This window comes from Vicia villosa, linkage group LG7, assembly GCF_029867415.1.
Source record: "Vicia villosa cultivar HV-30 ecotype Madison, WI linkage group LG7, Vvil1.0, whole genome shotgun sequence".
NCBI classification, from domain to species: domain Eukaryota; kingdom Viridiplantae; phylum Streptophyta; class Magnoliopsida; order Fabales; family Fabaceae; genus Vicia; species Vicia villosa.
The window spans coordinates 54,688,949-54,703,830 of record NC_081186.1 but is presented as its reverse complement, the minus strand read 5'-3'; the positions used below and the strand labels follow the sequence as shown (position 1 = coordinate 54,703,830).

Here is a 14,882-nt window from a genome sequence, read left to right as displayed (position 1 = left end):
ATCGACGTTAAATCTATGATCAATGCGGTTGATGTATGACAACAATTTACAAATGATCGGAGCTTCGGTAGTCGTGAACAATTGCTTGATTGGGTTCGTAACGAAGCTAGTAAACTTGGATTTGGAATTGTTATTTTAAGGTCCGACAATGGAAATAGTAGGCGGAAAGCTTTCGTTGTTTTGAATTGCGAACGGGGTGGGAGTTATGTACAATCAAACCGGGTGCTAAAATACGAAGACACGGGATCAAAAAAGTGCGGGTGTCCGTTTAAGTTGCGTGCTACTCGGAGGGTTGATGATTTGTGGCGTTTAAGCGTCATTTGTGGAGTTCATAATCATGCCTTGGATGCCAAGTTACAAGGGCGTCCAATGGCGTGTCGTTTGTCCCGTGAAGAGAAGATTGTGATTTCGGATTTATCGATAGTTAAAGTGCCACCTCGCAACATACTTGCCGATTTGAAACGGAAAAAACCGGATAACGTTTCAAATATCAAGCAAGTTTACAATGAACGACGCAATCTCAAAGTTTTGAGAATGGACCCTCGGTCGGAAATGCAACAACTTTTGAAACTATTAGGCGATAACAAATATGTGTCAAGCTTCCGAACGTCCGAGGACAAAGTTACGGTGCGTGATATTTTTTGGACTCATCCCGAAAGTATCAAATTATTCAACATATTTCCAACCGTTCTAGTCATGGATTCGACGTACAAGACAAACAAATATAGGCTTCCTCTTCTAGAGATAGTCGGTGTGAGCTCGACGGACAAGACTTATTCGGTCGGGTTTGGTTTTTTGGAGTGTGAAAAAGAAGAAAACTTTACATGGACTTTGGGAATATGCAAGTCTTTGTTAGTTGATCAAAAGGTTATGCCAAACGTCATTGTCACCGACCGGACAATGCTTTGATGAATGCGGTCGATACCGTCTTCCCGACATCTACCGCGTTACTTTGCCGGTATCACATAACTTGCAACGTGAGAAGTAAGTTGAAACCCGCGGTTGGGACAAAAGATAGGCCGGATGAAAACGGTAAAGTTATCAAAGCCGGTGTTGTGGTTGATAGGATAATGGCGGCATGGAGGGAAATTTTAGATGCATACTTCAAAGAGGTGTATACCGAGAAATTGGTACACTTTAGGTCTTTGTGTGGTTCCATTAAGACTTTTTGTCATTACGTCGAATCCACCATTCTTGACAAAGTCAAGGAAAAAGTCGTGTGCACTTGGATAAATCGAGTTAGACATCTTGGTTGCACCACGACTAACCGAGTTGAATCTGCACATGCAGTCTTGAAGAGGTGGTTGGGTGATAGCAAGGGAGATTTGTGTCGGGGATGGGACACCGTGAACCAAATGCTCCAAAATCAACACAATGAAATTCAAACATCGTTCGGTCGGAGCAAGACGGTTATGGAACACCGGTATAAGGGCCAAATTCTATTCTCCCAATTGATTTACAACATATCCCGATCGGATTTGAATTTTTTGTTTCATAAAGCGAAACGGTCGGAGACCACGGGGCCGGATAGTTCTTTATGTGGGTGCACCATTAGAAAGACATACGGCCTTCCATGTGCTTGTATACTTTCAAAAAAAAAGAAGTTGAATTCACCAATACGCATGGATGAGGTAGCCGACCATTGGAAGAAGCTTCGTTTTGATGATTTTGACCCGCCGAAAGAAAATGACTCCAAAATCACCATCTCCGACGAGTTGGAAGTGACAATGGAGAAGTTTGCTAATGCGGATGACACAATGAAAATGCACATAAAAGAACAATTACGAAAAATTACATTTTCGGAGACCACCGATTTGAAACCGCCATCTCAACTGGTTAAAACGAAAGGTGCACCGAAAAAGTCCAAAAATACACAAGAAGACACATCAACAAAATGATCTCCTTCCTACTTTGAACATGTTGATGCATCATTCCCGAATTCACCGACACTGAAGTCCAAGTGTAGTGGTAACAAAGGAGCCCGTATTTCGAAGCTACCTCGCACACCACCGATCAAAAAATCACCCATTATCTACATTGATGAGATGCCACTTTTTATGCACAAATATATCGATAACATAGTTGATGTTGGAGGCGACGACAATTTTGGATATCGGGCCGTTGCGGGTTTGCTCGGTAAAAGGGAAAATAATCACACTTTAATTCGACGAGAACTTCTTGCGGAGTTGACTTCGTATCGGGACATCTACGGCCGACTATATGAAAATCAAGAAAAGTTTGCGAAACTACATGATTCACTTGTTCCATCACTTACTGGTATCGCTCCGGTTTTGAAGTGGATGTCATTCCCTGATATGGGTCATCTAATAGCAAGTGCATATGATCGGGTGTGTGTCGATTTGACGAGGTTTGGACTAAGTGAGACTTTCTTTCCACTTCATAGTCGACCGCCATTGGACGCGTCGAGCCGCATCATATGCATCGGGTATCTAAGATCGCGGCACTTTGTCCAAGTGTTTTTGAAACCGGGGTGTCCTATACCGGCTACTTCTTGTCAATGGACGGCACATCATTCAAATGAGACGGAGACTTGGCCGGATCCTTTCGTTTCAAGAATGGCGGAGTTTGAAGAAATGATGAACCAAGAGCGCGAGCAAAATAGAGAGCGGTCGAAGAACATACCTATTTTGGATTTAGGATCCACCGATTGGTTCGGTGAATTTTAGTTTGTTCCGGATCGTTTTTTGTTTGTAATGACCATTTTTGTATGTATTGTTGTTTATCATATAAAATCGGACCGATTCAATACATATATAATATAAGTATGTTTTATGTCATCATTGTCTAATTTATGTCTATTTTGAATTCTTTTTGTACTTTTTACACAAAACACTAAGCAATCAATAAAATGCAAAATTTACCTCTGTTTCTGCATAATTCGGAAATGAACTTCCGAAATATACTTGTCTGCCTCCAATTTTCGGAAGTTCATTTCCGAAAAGACCACTAAGCAGGATAAGGTTTGTTGGGCCATCATTGCTCCAATAAGTCTATAAATACAACACACTCTTCTTCATCCTCTTCACACCAGAAAACACAAATGACACAAACCTACCCCACCTAGCATTCGTCTACTTCACCACCGGCTACCCGATGCCGTTCCAATTTCACTTCTCACGCGACACGCCGTTTGTGGAGTTGATAACGTCGCTCAACACGCTATTGCAATATCCCGAAAATCGAAAGGTTGTCAAGCTCGAGTACCACTTGCCATCGCTTAACGACGACAGAGACATTGAGTTCACACCTTTTGAGATCAAGAACGACGAAGATTTAGCGGTTTTGTGGACAACTTTTGACCGATTTTCTTCGAAGAGCGCGATCGAGTTGGACGCGAAACTTCAAAGATTGGGGGACGACGTTATCAAAATGTTGACTCATCCTCACCTACCCGTGTTCAACAATATGTAACTTTAATTTTATGTAATGTTATCGATGTAATCTTCATCCGATTAAATAAAGCGAATCGTTGTTGTTTGTTATTTTTCTTCTGTCTAGACCTTATTTCGGAAGTACATTTCCGAATTCCTCCAAGGGGGGTGAATTCGGAGATGAACTTCCGAATACACCAATTTTTTGGAAAACAACTTTATTTCGGAGATGTATCTCCGAAATCAATGTTTTTCATAAAAAAAACACGTTTTCGGAGATACATTTCCGAAAACACCTTTTTTTCCAATAAAAGTACGTTTTCGGAAATGAACTTCCGAAACAAGGGGTATTTTGGTAAATTCACCAGAGGTGACTAAGAAGGTTAGGAGGTGGGTGAAGAAATTCTCTAATATTTATTGATGTGTGAAACTATTGAACTCTACAAGTGAGATCATAATTTCAGAAACATTCATTAAGGAATTTGAAAGCACGCACACATCGAAACACATCTTTTTTACATTTTCAAGATGTTTTGGATATGCACATTCAAAATCTCCTTTTTCAACGTTTTATTATTTAAACATTGGAATTAAACTATCAGAGGTCTTTTAGCATATGCATATTCGAAACCACCTAAAACAAATATTTCGGATATGTACATGCGAATTTTGTTATGTGTCTGTCATTTTTGTAAAAAACTTCATCATTACATTTATAAAAGTGGAGAAAAGCATTAACCACACCTGATACGATTTAGCCGATAAAATGAATTTAAAATAACAATTACATAAAATATTTTGAAATACCAAAATATAGTACATAGGTTATTCTGAAAAGTGCGAAATGTATAAATATTACAACACGAAATATAAAACATAAAACGTAGGCTATTGCTACTGAGTATGCCTAATCCTAATTCCCTGCGACCTCCTCTGTCTCCCATAGCCCGCCGCACTGGACGCCTCCCTAACCATCCTCTCAACTATGGCAACCAACCGCCTCTGCACTGCCCCACTGAATGATCCATTTGTCCAATGCCTCCCGCCTAATCAAGTGTATCCGCTGACATATCGGCAAGAAATCAGTGGTATGGTCATCCTCGACTTGTTGATTCTCTAAGAGATCCTCATGATCTGGTCTAGGTGGACGCCCAAGAGCATCCGATGTCATGATAGAATGTGACACTTTAAAAAACTATGCCACGTATCCCTCTACATAGTGCCAACTCTGGGTGCCCACATCCTCCGATACTCCTCTGGAACCAAATGATGATCCCAATCCTGAAAGATGTTAGTGAGAGCTCGGAGGCGAATGGTGTCGGGAGCAGCCTCAAATAGAAATCTCGGTATCATCTGCACACATCTAAACTGTCTCATGCACCATTCTGGAAGATACCTGACCATAGTGTTTGTCCCACATGCTAACCATATGGAATATAATGAGATGAGATCAAAGGGGACAACATGCCCGTAATCCCTGAACGGTTTCTAGTTTATGTCATCGTGATTAGTACGATCGAGGTACACCCGATATGACGCCACTTTATGATTTTCCCCGTGGTGGACGTATCTTGCAGCCCTAGGCATGTCGTCAGTATATGCCGGATTAGGATTGTAGCCATGAATACGGTGGAAGTAAGATATGATCCAGCTCTGAAACATAAATACCAAAATATGTAAGTACAAGTTAATAAATGATAGATTAAATGTCATACGATTGAAATGAAAGGTACCGTGAGGAGTGCGCAAGAGCTAGTCAACTGCCTTGTCCTCCAGTTGCATGCTTCATTCAGCGTATGGTATAAGTATACCAAAATGTAGGGCCCCTATTTCCACTCATGAACTATACTCAAATCCATAAAATACTGGAGGTATGTCACGTTCACATGTTTTCACTTTTGTCCACAAAGAGGGACGTGTCAACCAAGAATATGAACCAACACCGCAAAGCACAACCACTCTGGTACTCAAAAAAAATCTCATCACCTTCATCCTCGGCCCCAGCTGCCGCCACTAAGTAGTGTTCATGAAGCACTTTCAGGGTGGAGAATCTGACATGTGCCCCATTCGTTGTTCTACACTCTTTTGCTACCGCAAATGGATCCATACCTAGATAATATACCATCCACTCAACCGCCTCAACTCGTTGTATCCGGGAGTGGTTCAGTAACCTCTCTTTGATAGGTATGTGGAGCAGACAAGCCACACCATGAAGGTTATCATCAACTCCCCAACAGGAAAGTGGAAAGACAATGTCTCCTTGTGCCATCTTTCGACAAATGCCCCATGCATGCCGTGGCTTATAGTAACCTCTCCATCCCAAATATGCTGAACGAAATGCTCATTATAGTATATCAAGAGGGAAGTTTCAGAAGGCCCTCTTGGGTAGCTGAGGATCACCCCTCCATTGTTGCGTCGGTCCGGGCAACCTGTGTATCTTAAACCTCATCCTGAGGTACCTCAACATGATCTAGGTGAACCTCCTCTTGAGGCGCCTGAACATGCTCTAATACCTCCTCTTCATGTGGTACCTCAACCTACTCATGGATATGAGAGGATGACGTATGAGACAGACGAATCCTCGATGCGGATGTGGACCCTCCAGGCGCTTCCACCTGCCGAACTCGACCCCATCCCCGAGTCATTCCTTGCTGCACAACTCTCTCAAGCCAAGCATAGGCTGTCTGGCTTGGCCATCCTTGTCTTAATTGATCGGTCGGGGCTTGGTTGTCAGTCATTTTCCTGAAAAAAATGTGACAAGTTAATGAGAGGTAAGGGAAGGAAACAACTTTGAAAAAAAATCAACTCAGCAAAGATTTCGCAAGTGCATATCCGAAACTAGTTTAAGGGGATTTCAGATAGGCACTTGCGAAACCACATGTGAACAACCATTTTTACAGAGCTTATACTTCTTGCCCTAACTCATCCAAAATCTAATTTTTAACATCCAAACACTAACATTTAACTACTATAATATCAACTTACCCATTATCCTTGATTCTAACAAACCTAATAACAAGTTTGAGGATGAGTTATAATGAATAGAGAAAACTTACATAATTTTGGAGCTTTGAGGATAAGTTGGAAAGAATAGGAAATAGTTCAATGGAAATTTTGGAGATTTTGAATCATCAATGGAGCTTTTCAATGTTAATGTAGCATGAGTTGAAGTGAGTAAACATGAGTTTTTAAAGTTTTGGGTGTGTTTGGAGAGAATGAAAAGAGTGGGGGGGGGGGGGGGGGGAGTCTGTTCGCGCACAAATTGAGTGAAATAACTTTGGATATGCATATCCGAAGTCACCATTTTTTTTATAAAAATTAAGTGACTTCACATGTGCATATCTGAACATACATTTTTTCTGAAAAAAATGTGACTTCGGACATGCATATGCGAAGTCACCTTTTTTTTTTAAAAAAAAGGTGCGTTCGGATATGCACATGCAAAGTCTAGGGGTATTTTGGGGTTTCCGTCAGAGGTCCCTAAGAAGGTATATGGGTGGCTTAAGAGACTCCCTTCTTTGTGCCATAGACAAAAAGTTTCCTACGATCTTGGGCTTGTCGCTAATGTGTCTTCCAAAAAGAGACTCCCTCCTTTTGCACCACTTCCATTTGAGTCTCTCTTTGCAAAAACTTGGTAAAGGATGAAGGCTTCCTACCATATACCAACTCAAATGATGTGTTCGTGATTGATGCATGAAATGTCGATGTACTTACAAAATGTACAATGAAGACGACAACCCTCTTACGTGATATAGAAAAGAGAGTTCTACATGATTCTTTATGGAAATATTGAATGTCCCTCCCTCAATTTTGGGGTTGAGGCATTATAGAGGATTCTTTGGACTTTGTTAGAAAGTAAGGAATCATATTCCCTCACTCTATGATCATAAATATGTGAGTAGTTAAAGAGCCATTCTCCCTTAAATTATAGGGGAGATAATTTCTCTTATTCCTTACACACCTCATAAGCCATGGGTGATAAATGGAACAGGCCAAAGATCCCAAAAAGGGGGAGATGCCCCCAATCGGGTGGCCAAGACCTCTTTGGGTGACTAAGCCCAATTCATGCGCTTTCCCGTCCTTCCTCCACTAAGTGCACCCTTCCACTAGGATCAGTTTGTATGTTGTCTGAGTTTTTTCGGTCATCCTGCCAGTTTTCTCGTTTCGCGTGTTTAGGGCTTTTTTTGTTCGATTCATGGATTCGTTTTTTAATGGGTTGTGTTTTGGGATTTGTAATAGATTTGTTGGGTTTTAGCAATTATAAATATGTATCTCTTCTGTTATTGTAGGAAGACAATCTTTAGAACTTTAAACCTCAAGACAGAAATAAGGATTTAAGGTTTTGGGGAAACCTTTAGAGTTATCTATATGTATTGAGAAATATTTCTAAACACATTGGCTTTGTGTGATGACTATATTGATAGTTGGAGAGATTGAAAAACACTTTGATAGAAAACAGGGTTTATTTTTGGGAACTAGAAAGATTATTTTCTTGTAACTCATTTGTAATCTCTTGTAGCAACTTTTTGAAGTATAGTGAATTGGACAACTGCTCTCTCCTTCACACGTAGATCATTTGATCGAAATGGATAAACAAACCTTTTGTTTTTCTTGCCTTATTTTATCTTCTTTTGCCAAGTGAATTCATTGTCTTATTGCATTGAAAGTTATGTTCGCTGCTATTGTTTTGAAGTGATTGAACTCTAAATAATTCCTTTGAAATGATTTTAGTTATTCTATCATTTCCACAACAATCCTAGTCCACTCCTTCAAGCACGAGGCCTTGAAAATGGTGAAGTGATTTAATCCAGACATAAAGTAATTTATTTTGGGGCAAGACTTAGATAGTGGAGCCCTTTCCATGAAACTTAAATAGTTGAGTCCCTTAAGTGTTCCTTTGGGAGAGTTCCTCAACCGTTGATTAGAATTCCCTTTCAAAGGATCCTTTAGTGACAGTCCCTCGGCGATAACCGCAAAAGACGACCATGATCCTTCAACGAAGATCCAACATATAATTACCTCGTAGAGTGACAAGGATCCTTAAGTGAAAGTCCAACATATGATTGCCTTATAGGGTAACAAGAATCATTCTGTGAAGGTCAAGCGTATAATTGTCTCTTAGGGCGGCAAGGATCCTTAAATAAACTATGAAGGTCCATCATATATTTGTCTCGTATAGAGACAAAGATCCTTTAGTGAAGGTCCAACATATAATTGCCTTGAAGGGCGATAAGGATCCTTCGGTGAAAGTCTAGCATATAATTTTTTTGTAGGGCGACAATGACCCTTCAATGAAGGTCCAATATAAATTGCCTCGTAATGCGACAAAGATCCTTCAATGGAAATTCAACGTATAATTGCCTTGTAAAACAACAAGGATCATTTAATGAAGGTCTAGCGTATATTGTCTCGTAGGGAGACAAGAATCATTTAGTGAAGGTCTAGCGTATAATTTCTTCGTAGGGCGGCAAAGATCCTTCAGTGAAGGTGCATCATATAATTGTCGTATAGGGAATGATGATGTTGCCAATTTTTAAGGCTTGAATCTTTGATGAATTAATTTGACCTCTTTCGTTCTTTGTTGACGATCCGACGAAGCTACATAAGATTCTAATAACAACTCCTTACCAATACCTATAATGAGACATATAATGCTTAGGGCGGTTAAAAAAATCCAAGAACTGAGCCGAACCGTCGAACTGAACTGAATTTAAAATTACCGAACCATTATATTTGGATAGTGAATCAAACCATTATGAACAAATAGTTCTATAATCGAACCAAACAAAAAATGAAAATAAACAATGCTTAAATTAAGTTAATTTTTTTAAAAAAATAAATTGAAAAATAGCTTAACAGTTCGGTTTGAAAAAAATTGTCTTCTAAGGATTCGGTACATTTCAGAATTTCGAAACGGTATACCAAATCAATAATTTTGGTTCAGTTCGATTCTTAAAAAATTGAAATCGTTCGATTTAGTTCGAGTGAATTTTTACTATAATTTAATTTAATTCTATTCCGTTTTTCTCACATACCTACCGTGAACAACCCTAATAATACTACATTTTTGAACCTAGTTCACAATAGAATCTAGATTCCCAACTGTCAAAAATTAGTGCTACATTTTAATCGATTTCATATATAGCTACATCCCACGATTGGCAGTCAAGATATAAATTTAGGTTCAATTAATTGTGAAGGTCCAATAACCTAACTTAACAAGTGATTAGTTTCATAATCGTTTAAAAACCCAAAATTGTGAGGTTCATTTTTATTTTAAATAAATAAAACTTAAATGCAATTTTGTTTAAGTAGTGCTTGGTTTGGTGTTTAGAATAAACAACTAACTTCAGTTTCAATTCAATATCATTTTCCGTGAATTTAGAAGCTAGAAATTCTAAATTCTAGCTTTAACTAAATGCGCGTATACAAACAACCAATGGTGAATTCATTTTTCAAAAATAGGTCTATGGATGAAAATAAATACTTCCATTGAAACTAATTAAACAGCATTTCTGGTGGATAATGTGCTGGAAATTTTCTATTCTAAGCCCTTAAGCTTAGGGATCATAGGTTTAAAAGCCACATCATCAAAACCTTCTATTTTCTCTCATACTCATTCTAATTTCTCTCTTTCTCTCTATCTCATTACTAGGTACGTTCTCTCTTCATGCTACAACCTCCAAATTCTAATTCTCTCATTGTTATTGCACAAATAATTCTAATGGAAGCCGTGTCCATAGACATGTCTGTGTCCGTGTCATGTCTCTGTGTTATAGTTATGTAACACATGCATACATGTATTGTCACAATTTTATGTAACTTTGAATCATAATAAACCTTACATGACATAGTCTCATGTTATAAATTTGTGTGTTGATGTGTCTTGTTAATGGCAGATAATTGCAAGATGTCGCCAACCAAAGACAAAGCTACAATGGAAAATAGCGACGACGAGGGAAGTGTTCAAACGGTTAAGGCTAACACCATTGATGAGCTTCATTCACTACAAAGGAAGAAAAATGTTACTCCCAAGGCCGGATCTCAGGTCGATTTAAATAGTTATTCCGGAGAAGAGCGTCACAAACAACAACTTGAATCTATAAGGTATGTGTTATGTCTAACAAATTTTCATATTTTTGCATGTTGATTAGGTGATCATAAATTGTTACATGATTTAAGCATTTCATTTTCATTATATAAGAAACATTCATTCTTGAATTAATCACCTCAAAAAATGGAAACAAAGGTTGATGAAGATGAACGTTTTCTGCCATTTATTTTTAGAATTTAATTGAAATAGTAAAGATTTATACCGTCAGTAAATCATAACCGTTAAAATTTTATAGATATTTGCTTTTATATATAAAATATTATTTATGAATGGTTAACATATCAAGATCATACCTGAAAAAGTATATAGTACGCAAACATATCTGATAATAATTAAATGATTAATGGAATGAATTAATTTGATGAAACAGTGCATCTCTAGCTTCATTAACAAGAGAAACTGGACCCAAAGTAGTGAAGGGAGATCCAGCTTTGAGATCAGAAACACAAAGAGTTGCTCATGTGCCTCACCAACGTATCACACCAACCATTGCTGTCAGTGACAGTGCCCTCAAGTTCACTCATGTTCTCTACAATCTCTCCCCAGCAGGTTCTCTTTTACTTTCTCTTTTCACTCATTTTTTATATATCAAAACTATATGCTAATGTGGAAGAATGGTGCAGAACTTTATGAGCAAGCCATAAAGTACGAGAAAGGCTCGTTCATAACTTCAACCGGAGCCTTGGCCACGCTTTCAGGGGCCAAAACTGGACGGTGTCCGAAAGATAAGCGTGTTGTGAAGGATGACCTCACTGAGAATGACCTTTGGTGGGGAAAGTAAGCATCGTTTTCATTTTAAGGACTAGTTTGAATTTGAAATTCGGTTAAGGACTGCGAGTGTAATTTTATCTAAAACTGTTATGTTTTGAAGGGGTTCTCCGAATATTGAGATGGACGAGCACAGTTTTATGGTGAATCGAGAAAGAGCCGTTGATTACTTGAACTCTTTGGATAAGGTCCCGTTTCTCACTTATAAACTAAAAATGCAACTGAGATTGAATATGAAATGGAGAAGATTCTAAGAGAATGATATGATCGAATTTGCAGGTTTTCGTGAATGATCAATTCTTGAACTGGGATCAAGAGAACAGAATCAAAGTTAGGATTGTTTCTGCTAGAGCTTATCATTCACTTTTTATGCACAACATGTAAGTTCTAACTTTGTTATTTGCGCGAGCGCCAGTAATTGCGAATGCAGACTGAAATTTAACCGGATGTATGGACTGGCAGGTGCATTCGACCAACTCCTACAGAGCTTGAGGAATTTGGAACACCGGATTTCACTATTTACAATGCAGGACAGTTTCCGTGTAATCGTTATACACATTACATGACATCTTCAACGAGCGTTGATATTAATCTTGCAAGGAAAGAAATGGTGATTCTTGGAACACAGTATGCTGGTGAAATGAAAAAGGGTCTTTTTAGTCTCATGCATTATCTCATGCCGAAGCGCAAAATCCTCTCGCTTCACTCCGGTTGCAATATGGGCAAAGATGGTGATGTTGCTCTCTTCTTCGGACTCTCAGGTATATATAGATACCTTCTACAATCGCAATTGCGGTTGCAGACTACCGTTTAAAACCATATTTTAAATAACGCTTGTCTGACACACATTACATATCAGGTCACACTAATATTGTCGATAATCCTTAAAAATATTATCGTAGTTAAACGAAAGAGTTACAATGATTTTTAACCTTTTCTTTTTCTTATCATCGTCTATACTAGGTACGGGAAAAACCACTCTTTCAACGGATCACAATCGGTATTTAATTGGAGATGATGAGCATTGTTGGAGTGAGGACGGTGTCTCAAACATTGAAGGTGGTTGCTATGCAAAGTGCATTGATCTATCTAGGGAAAAAGAACCTGATATCTGGAATGCTATCAAGTTTGGTACAGGTATTAATATGAAGCTGCTTTAATATCTATTTTCATCTTTAGTTACCTCATACGAGAGATATGCGTTTTGATATGTTTTTTTATCACTTGCTTTATCAGTCGTGGAAAATGTTGTTTTTGACGATCATTTTCGGGAAGTTGATTATGAAGACAAATCAGTTACAGGTAACTAATAACTTTCTTTTTTGGTTGCTTTAGTTTCCAACGTTCTCTCCTGGTTGAGAAATGATAATATTGTTGTTTTGCATTTGTAGAAAATACTCGCGCGGCCTATCCAATTGAGTATATTCCAAATGTGAAGTTACCCTGTGTTGGTCCTCACCCGAAGAATGTTATACTATTGGCCTGTGATGCATTTGGCGTGCTTCCACCAGTTAGTAAACTAAGCCTGTCACAGACAATGTATCATTTCATCAGTGGATATACAGCTTTGGTAATGTCTAACTCACTCTCCGATATATCTTAGTAATATCTATGAATCACTGACAAAAACATCAGACATGACACTTATACTGACACGTAATGAATACTCAGACACACCTTCAACTTGAAGTGTTAGTGTTAAATAGGATAAATTTATTTTTTATGTATCTCTCATTCTTTAATTCTTATATGGATCATAAATGAAGGTGGCTGGCACAGAAGAGGGTATAAAAGAGCCACAGGCAACGTTCTCGGCTTGTTTTGGTGCAGCGTTTATAATGCTACATCCTACAAAATATGCAGCAATGCTTGCTGAAAAAATGCAAAACCATGGTGCTACTGGATGGCTTGTTAATACCGGTTGGTCTGGTGGAAGGTATGCATTCAGGATTTTTATTAAACTGTTGATTTTTTTTCTTTATATAGAATCTGAAGTTAACTTGGTTTATGCTTCTGTCGAAATGCAGCTATGGTTCTGGAAATCGCATTAAACTATCCTATACAAGAAAAATTATTGATGCTATTCACTCTGGAAGTCTCTTGAATGTTGAGTACAAGAAGACTGAGATTTTTGGACTTGAGATCCCTACTGAATTGGAGGGAGTCCCCTCAGAAATTCTCGAACCTGAGAACACGGTTAGTTTCTATTGAACTCATCTTTTTTGCACGTTATTCGAGCCTATCACTTTTCAAAATCTTTTAAGCATTGGATGTTTTGTTATTTTGCAGTGGTCAGACAAAGCAGCATACAAAGAGACATTGTTGAAGCTGGCTGGATTGTTCAAGAAGAATTTTGAAACCTTCACTGACTATAAGATTGGTGAAGACAACAAATTGACAGAGGATATTCTTGCAGCTGGTCCAATCTTTTGAAGCAATCTTGTGTTCGGTTTCGCAGAGAAGAAGACTAAGGCTGGCTATAAAATATGCTTGTAAACAATATGTATTTTTAACTGATTTTAATTAACTTAGCTACAAACTAATTTTTCCCCTTCATAATGCTTTTTATTTCTGCATCTTCATTTGACTATTTCTAAGACAGTAAAGAAACATATTTTCATCAAATTAATTTGAGTTGAGAGGATTCTAACTATATAAAGATCATACCTTTTATGTAAATAAATACTTGTACAATCTTTGTTATTAGAAAGAGAAAATATAAATATTATATTACAATTAGATTTAGTATCATAATGCAATGAATATGACAACTCTTAGAGCCATTCTTTAAATAGAATTCTTAATAAATATGCAAAAACTTTATCTAGCCTTAAAGTAACAGATTCAGTACAATAAAAACAAAAAAAGATTATTCAGTGAATATATTTCCAAGCTTCATGCACAAGTTCATCGTTTAAGAACAGTGGCGGATCTTGGTGGGGGCCAAAGGAGCCACTGCACCCCTTAAGAAAACAACTTCATCAGTAATGATTATTAGTTTCACAATATCAACAACTTTTAATATATAATATATATTACAGTAAGTGAAGTGATGAAACTACATACACTACTTGTTTTATCATTTTTATTTAATATGTATCATTGTATTATTATTTTAGTATTATTATTACTATTGATAAGTTCTTCTCTTTAAACAATGAATAACACTTTTATGAACTAATGAACAACATCGTTTATGGTCTAAAGTAAAGCGTGTTGCAAATTTAATATATGTAACATGTAGTAATATTTTTGTATAATTAATTTCGATGATATATAATTTATTATATAAAGATTTATTGAGTTTTTTCTTTTCTATTTTTTAGTTATCTAAACTAACAATTTATAACTATAAATTTATTTTTTTACAAACTATAAATTTGTTAAATAAGTATTTATATATTACTTATTAATTTAGACTAATGTAGGCTCATATTGGAACATTTTATAGAAATTTAATTATTTACGCCGATTTATTTTTTAATTAAAATTTATAAAAAATGTATTAAATTGATTAGTTATTTTTTATATATAAATATATGTGTATTTGATTTTTGTTATAAAAATATGTATTAAAGTGATTGTTGTGTTAATTTATTTTTATAAAA

At 37.2% G+C, this 14,882-nt stretch overlaps 1 protein-coding gene across 1 annotated transcript; it reads left to right on the top strand.

The window, feature by feature from the left end:
• Window positions 1–10,084: 10,084 nt before the first annotated feature.
• LOC131617229 (phosphoenolpyruvate carboxykinase (ATP) 1-like) lies at window positions 10,085–13,945 on the top strand. The gene is made up of 13 exons (XM_058888568.1): window positions 10,085–10,192; window positions 10,292–10,499; window positions 10,877–11,055; window positions 11,130–11,283; window positions 11,378–11,462; window positions 11,554–11,654; window positions 11,737–12,035; window positions 12,238–12,411; window positions 12,511–12,576; window positions 12,666–12,844; window positions 13,041–13,210; window positions 13,302–13,470; window positions 13,564–13,945. The coding sequence occupies exons 1-13, from the start codon at window positions 10,183–10,185 to the stop codon at window positions 13,705–13,707; spliced, it is 1,938 nt and encodes a 645-aa protein (XP_058744551.1). The 5' UTR covers window positions 10,085–10,182; the 3' UTR covers window positions 13,708–13,945.
• Window positions 13,946–14,882: the final 937 nt, after the last annotated feature.

Excerpts from the sequence above, each read along its gene's own strand:
- LOC131617229 (XM_058888568.1), top strand. Across the intron at positions 11,463-11,553 it reads ACTTGAACTCTTTGGATAAG|GTTTTCGTGAATGATCAATT; the intron begins GTCCCGTTTCTC and ends TCGAATTTGCAG. Across the intron at positions 12,845-13,040 it reads TCAGTGGATATACAGCTTTG|GTGGCTGGCACAGAAGAGGG; the intron begins GTAATGTCTAAC and ends TCATAAATGAAG.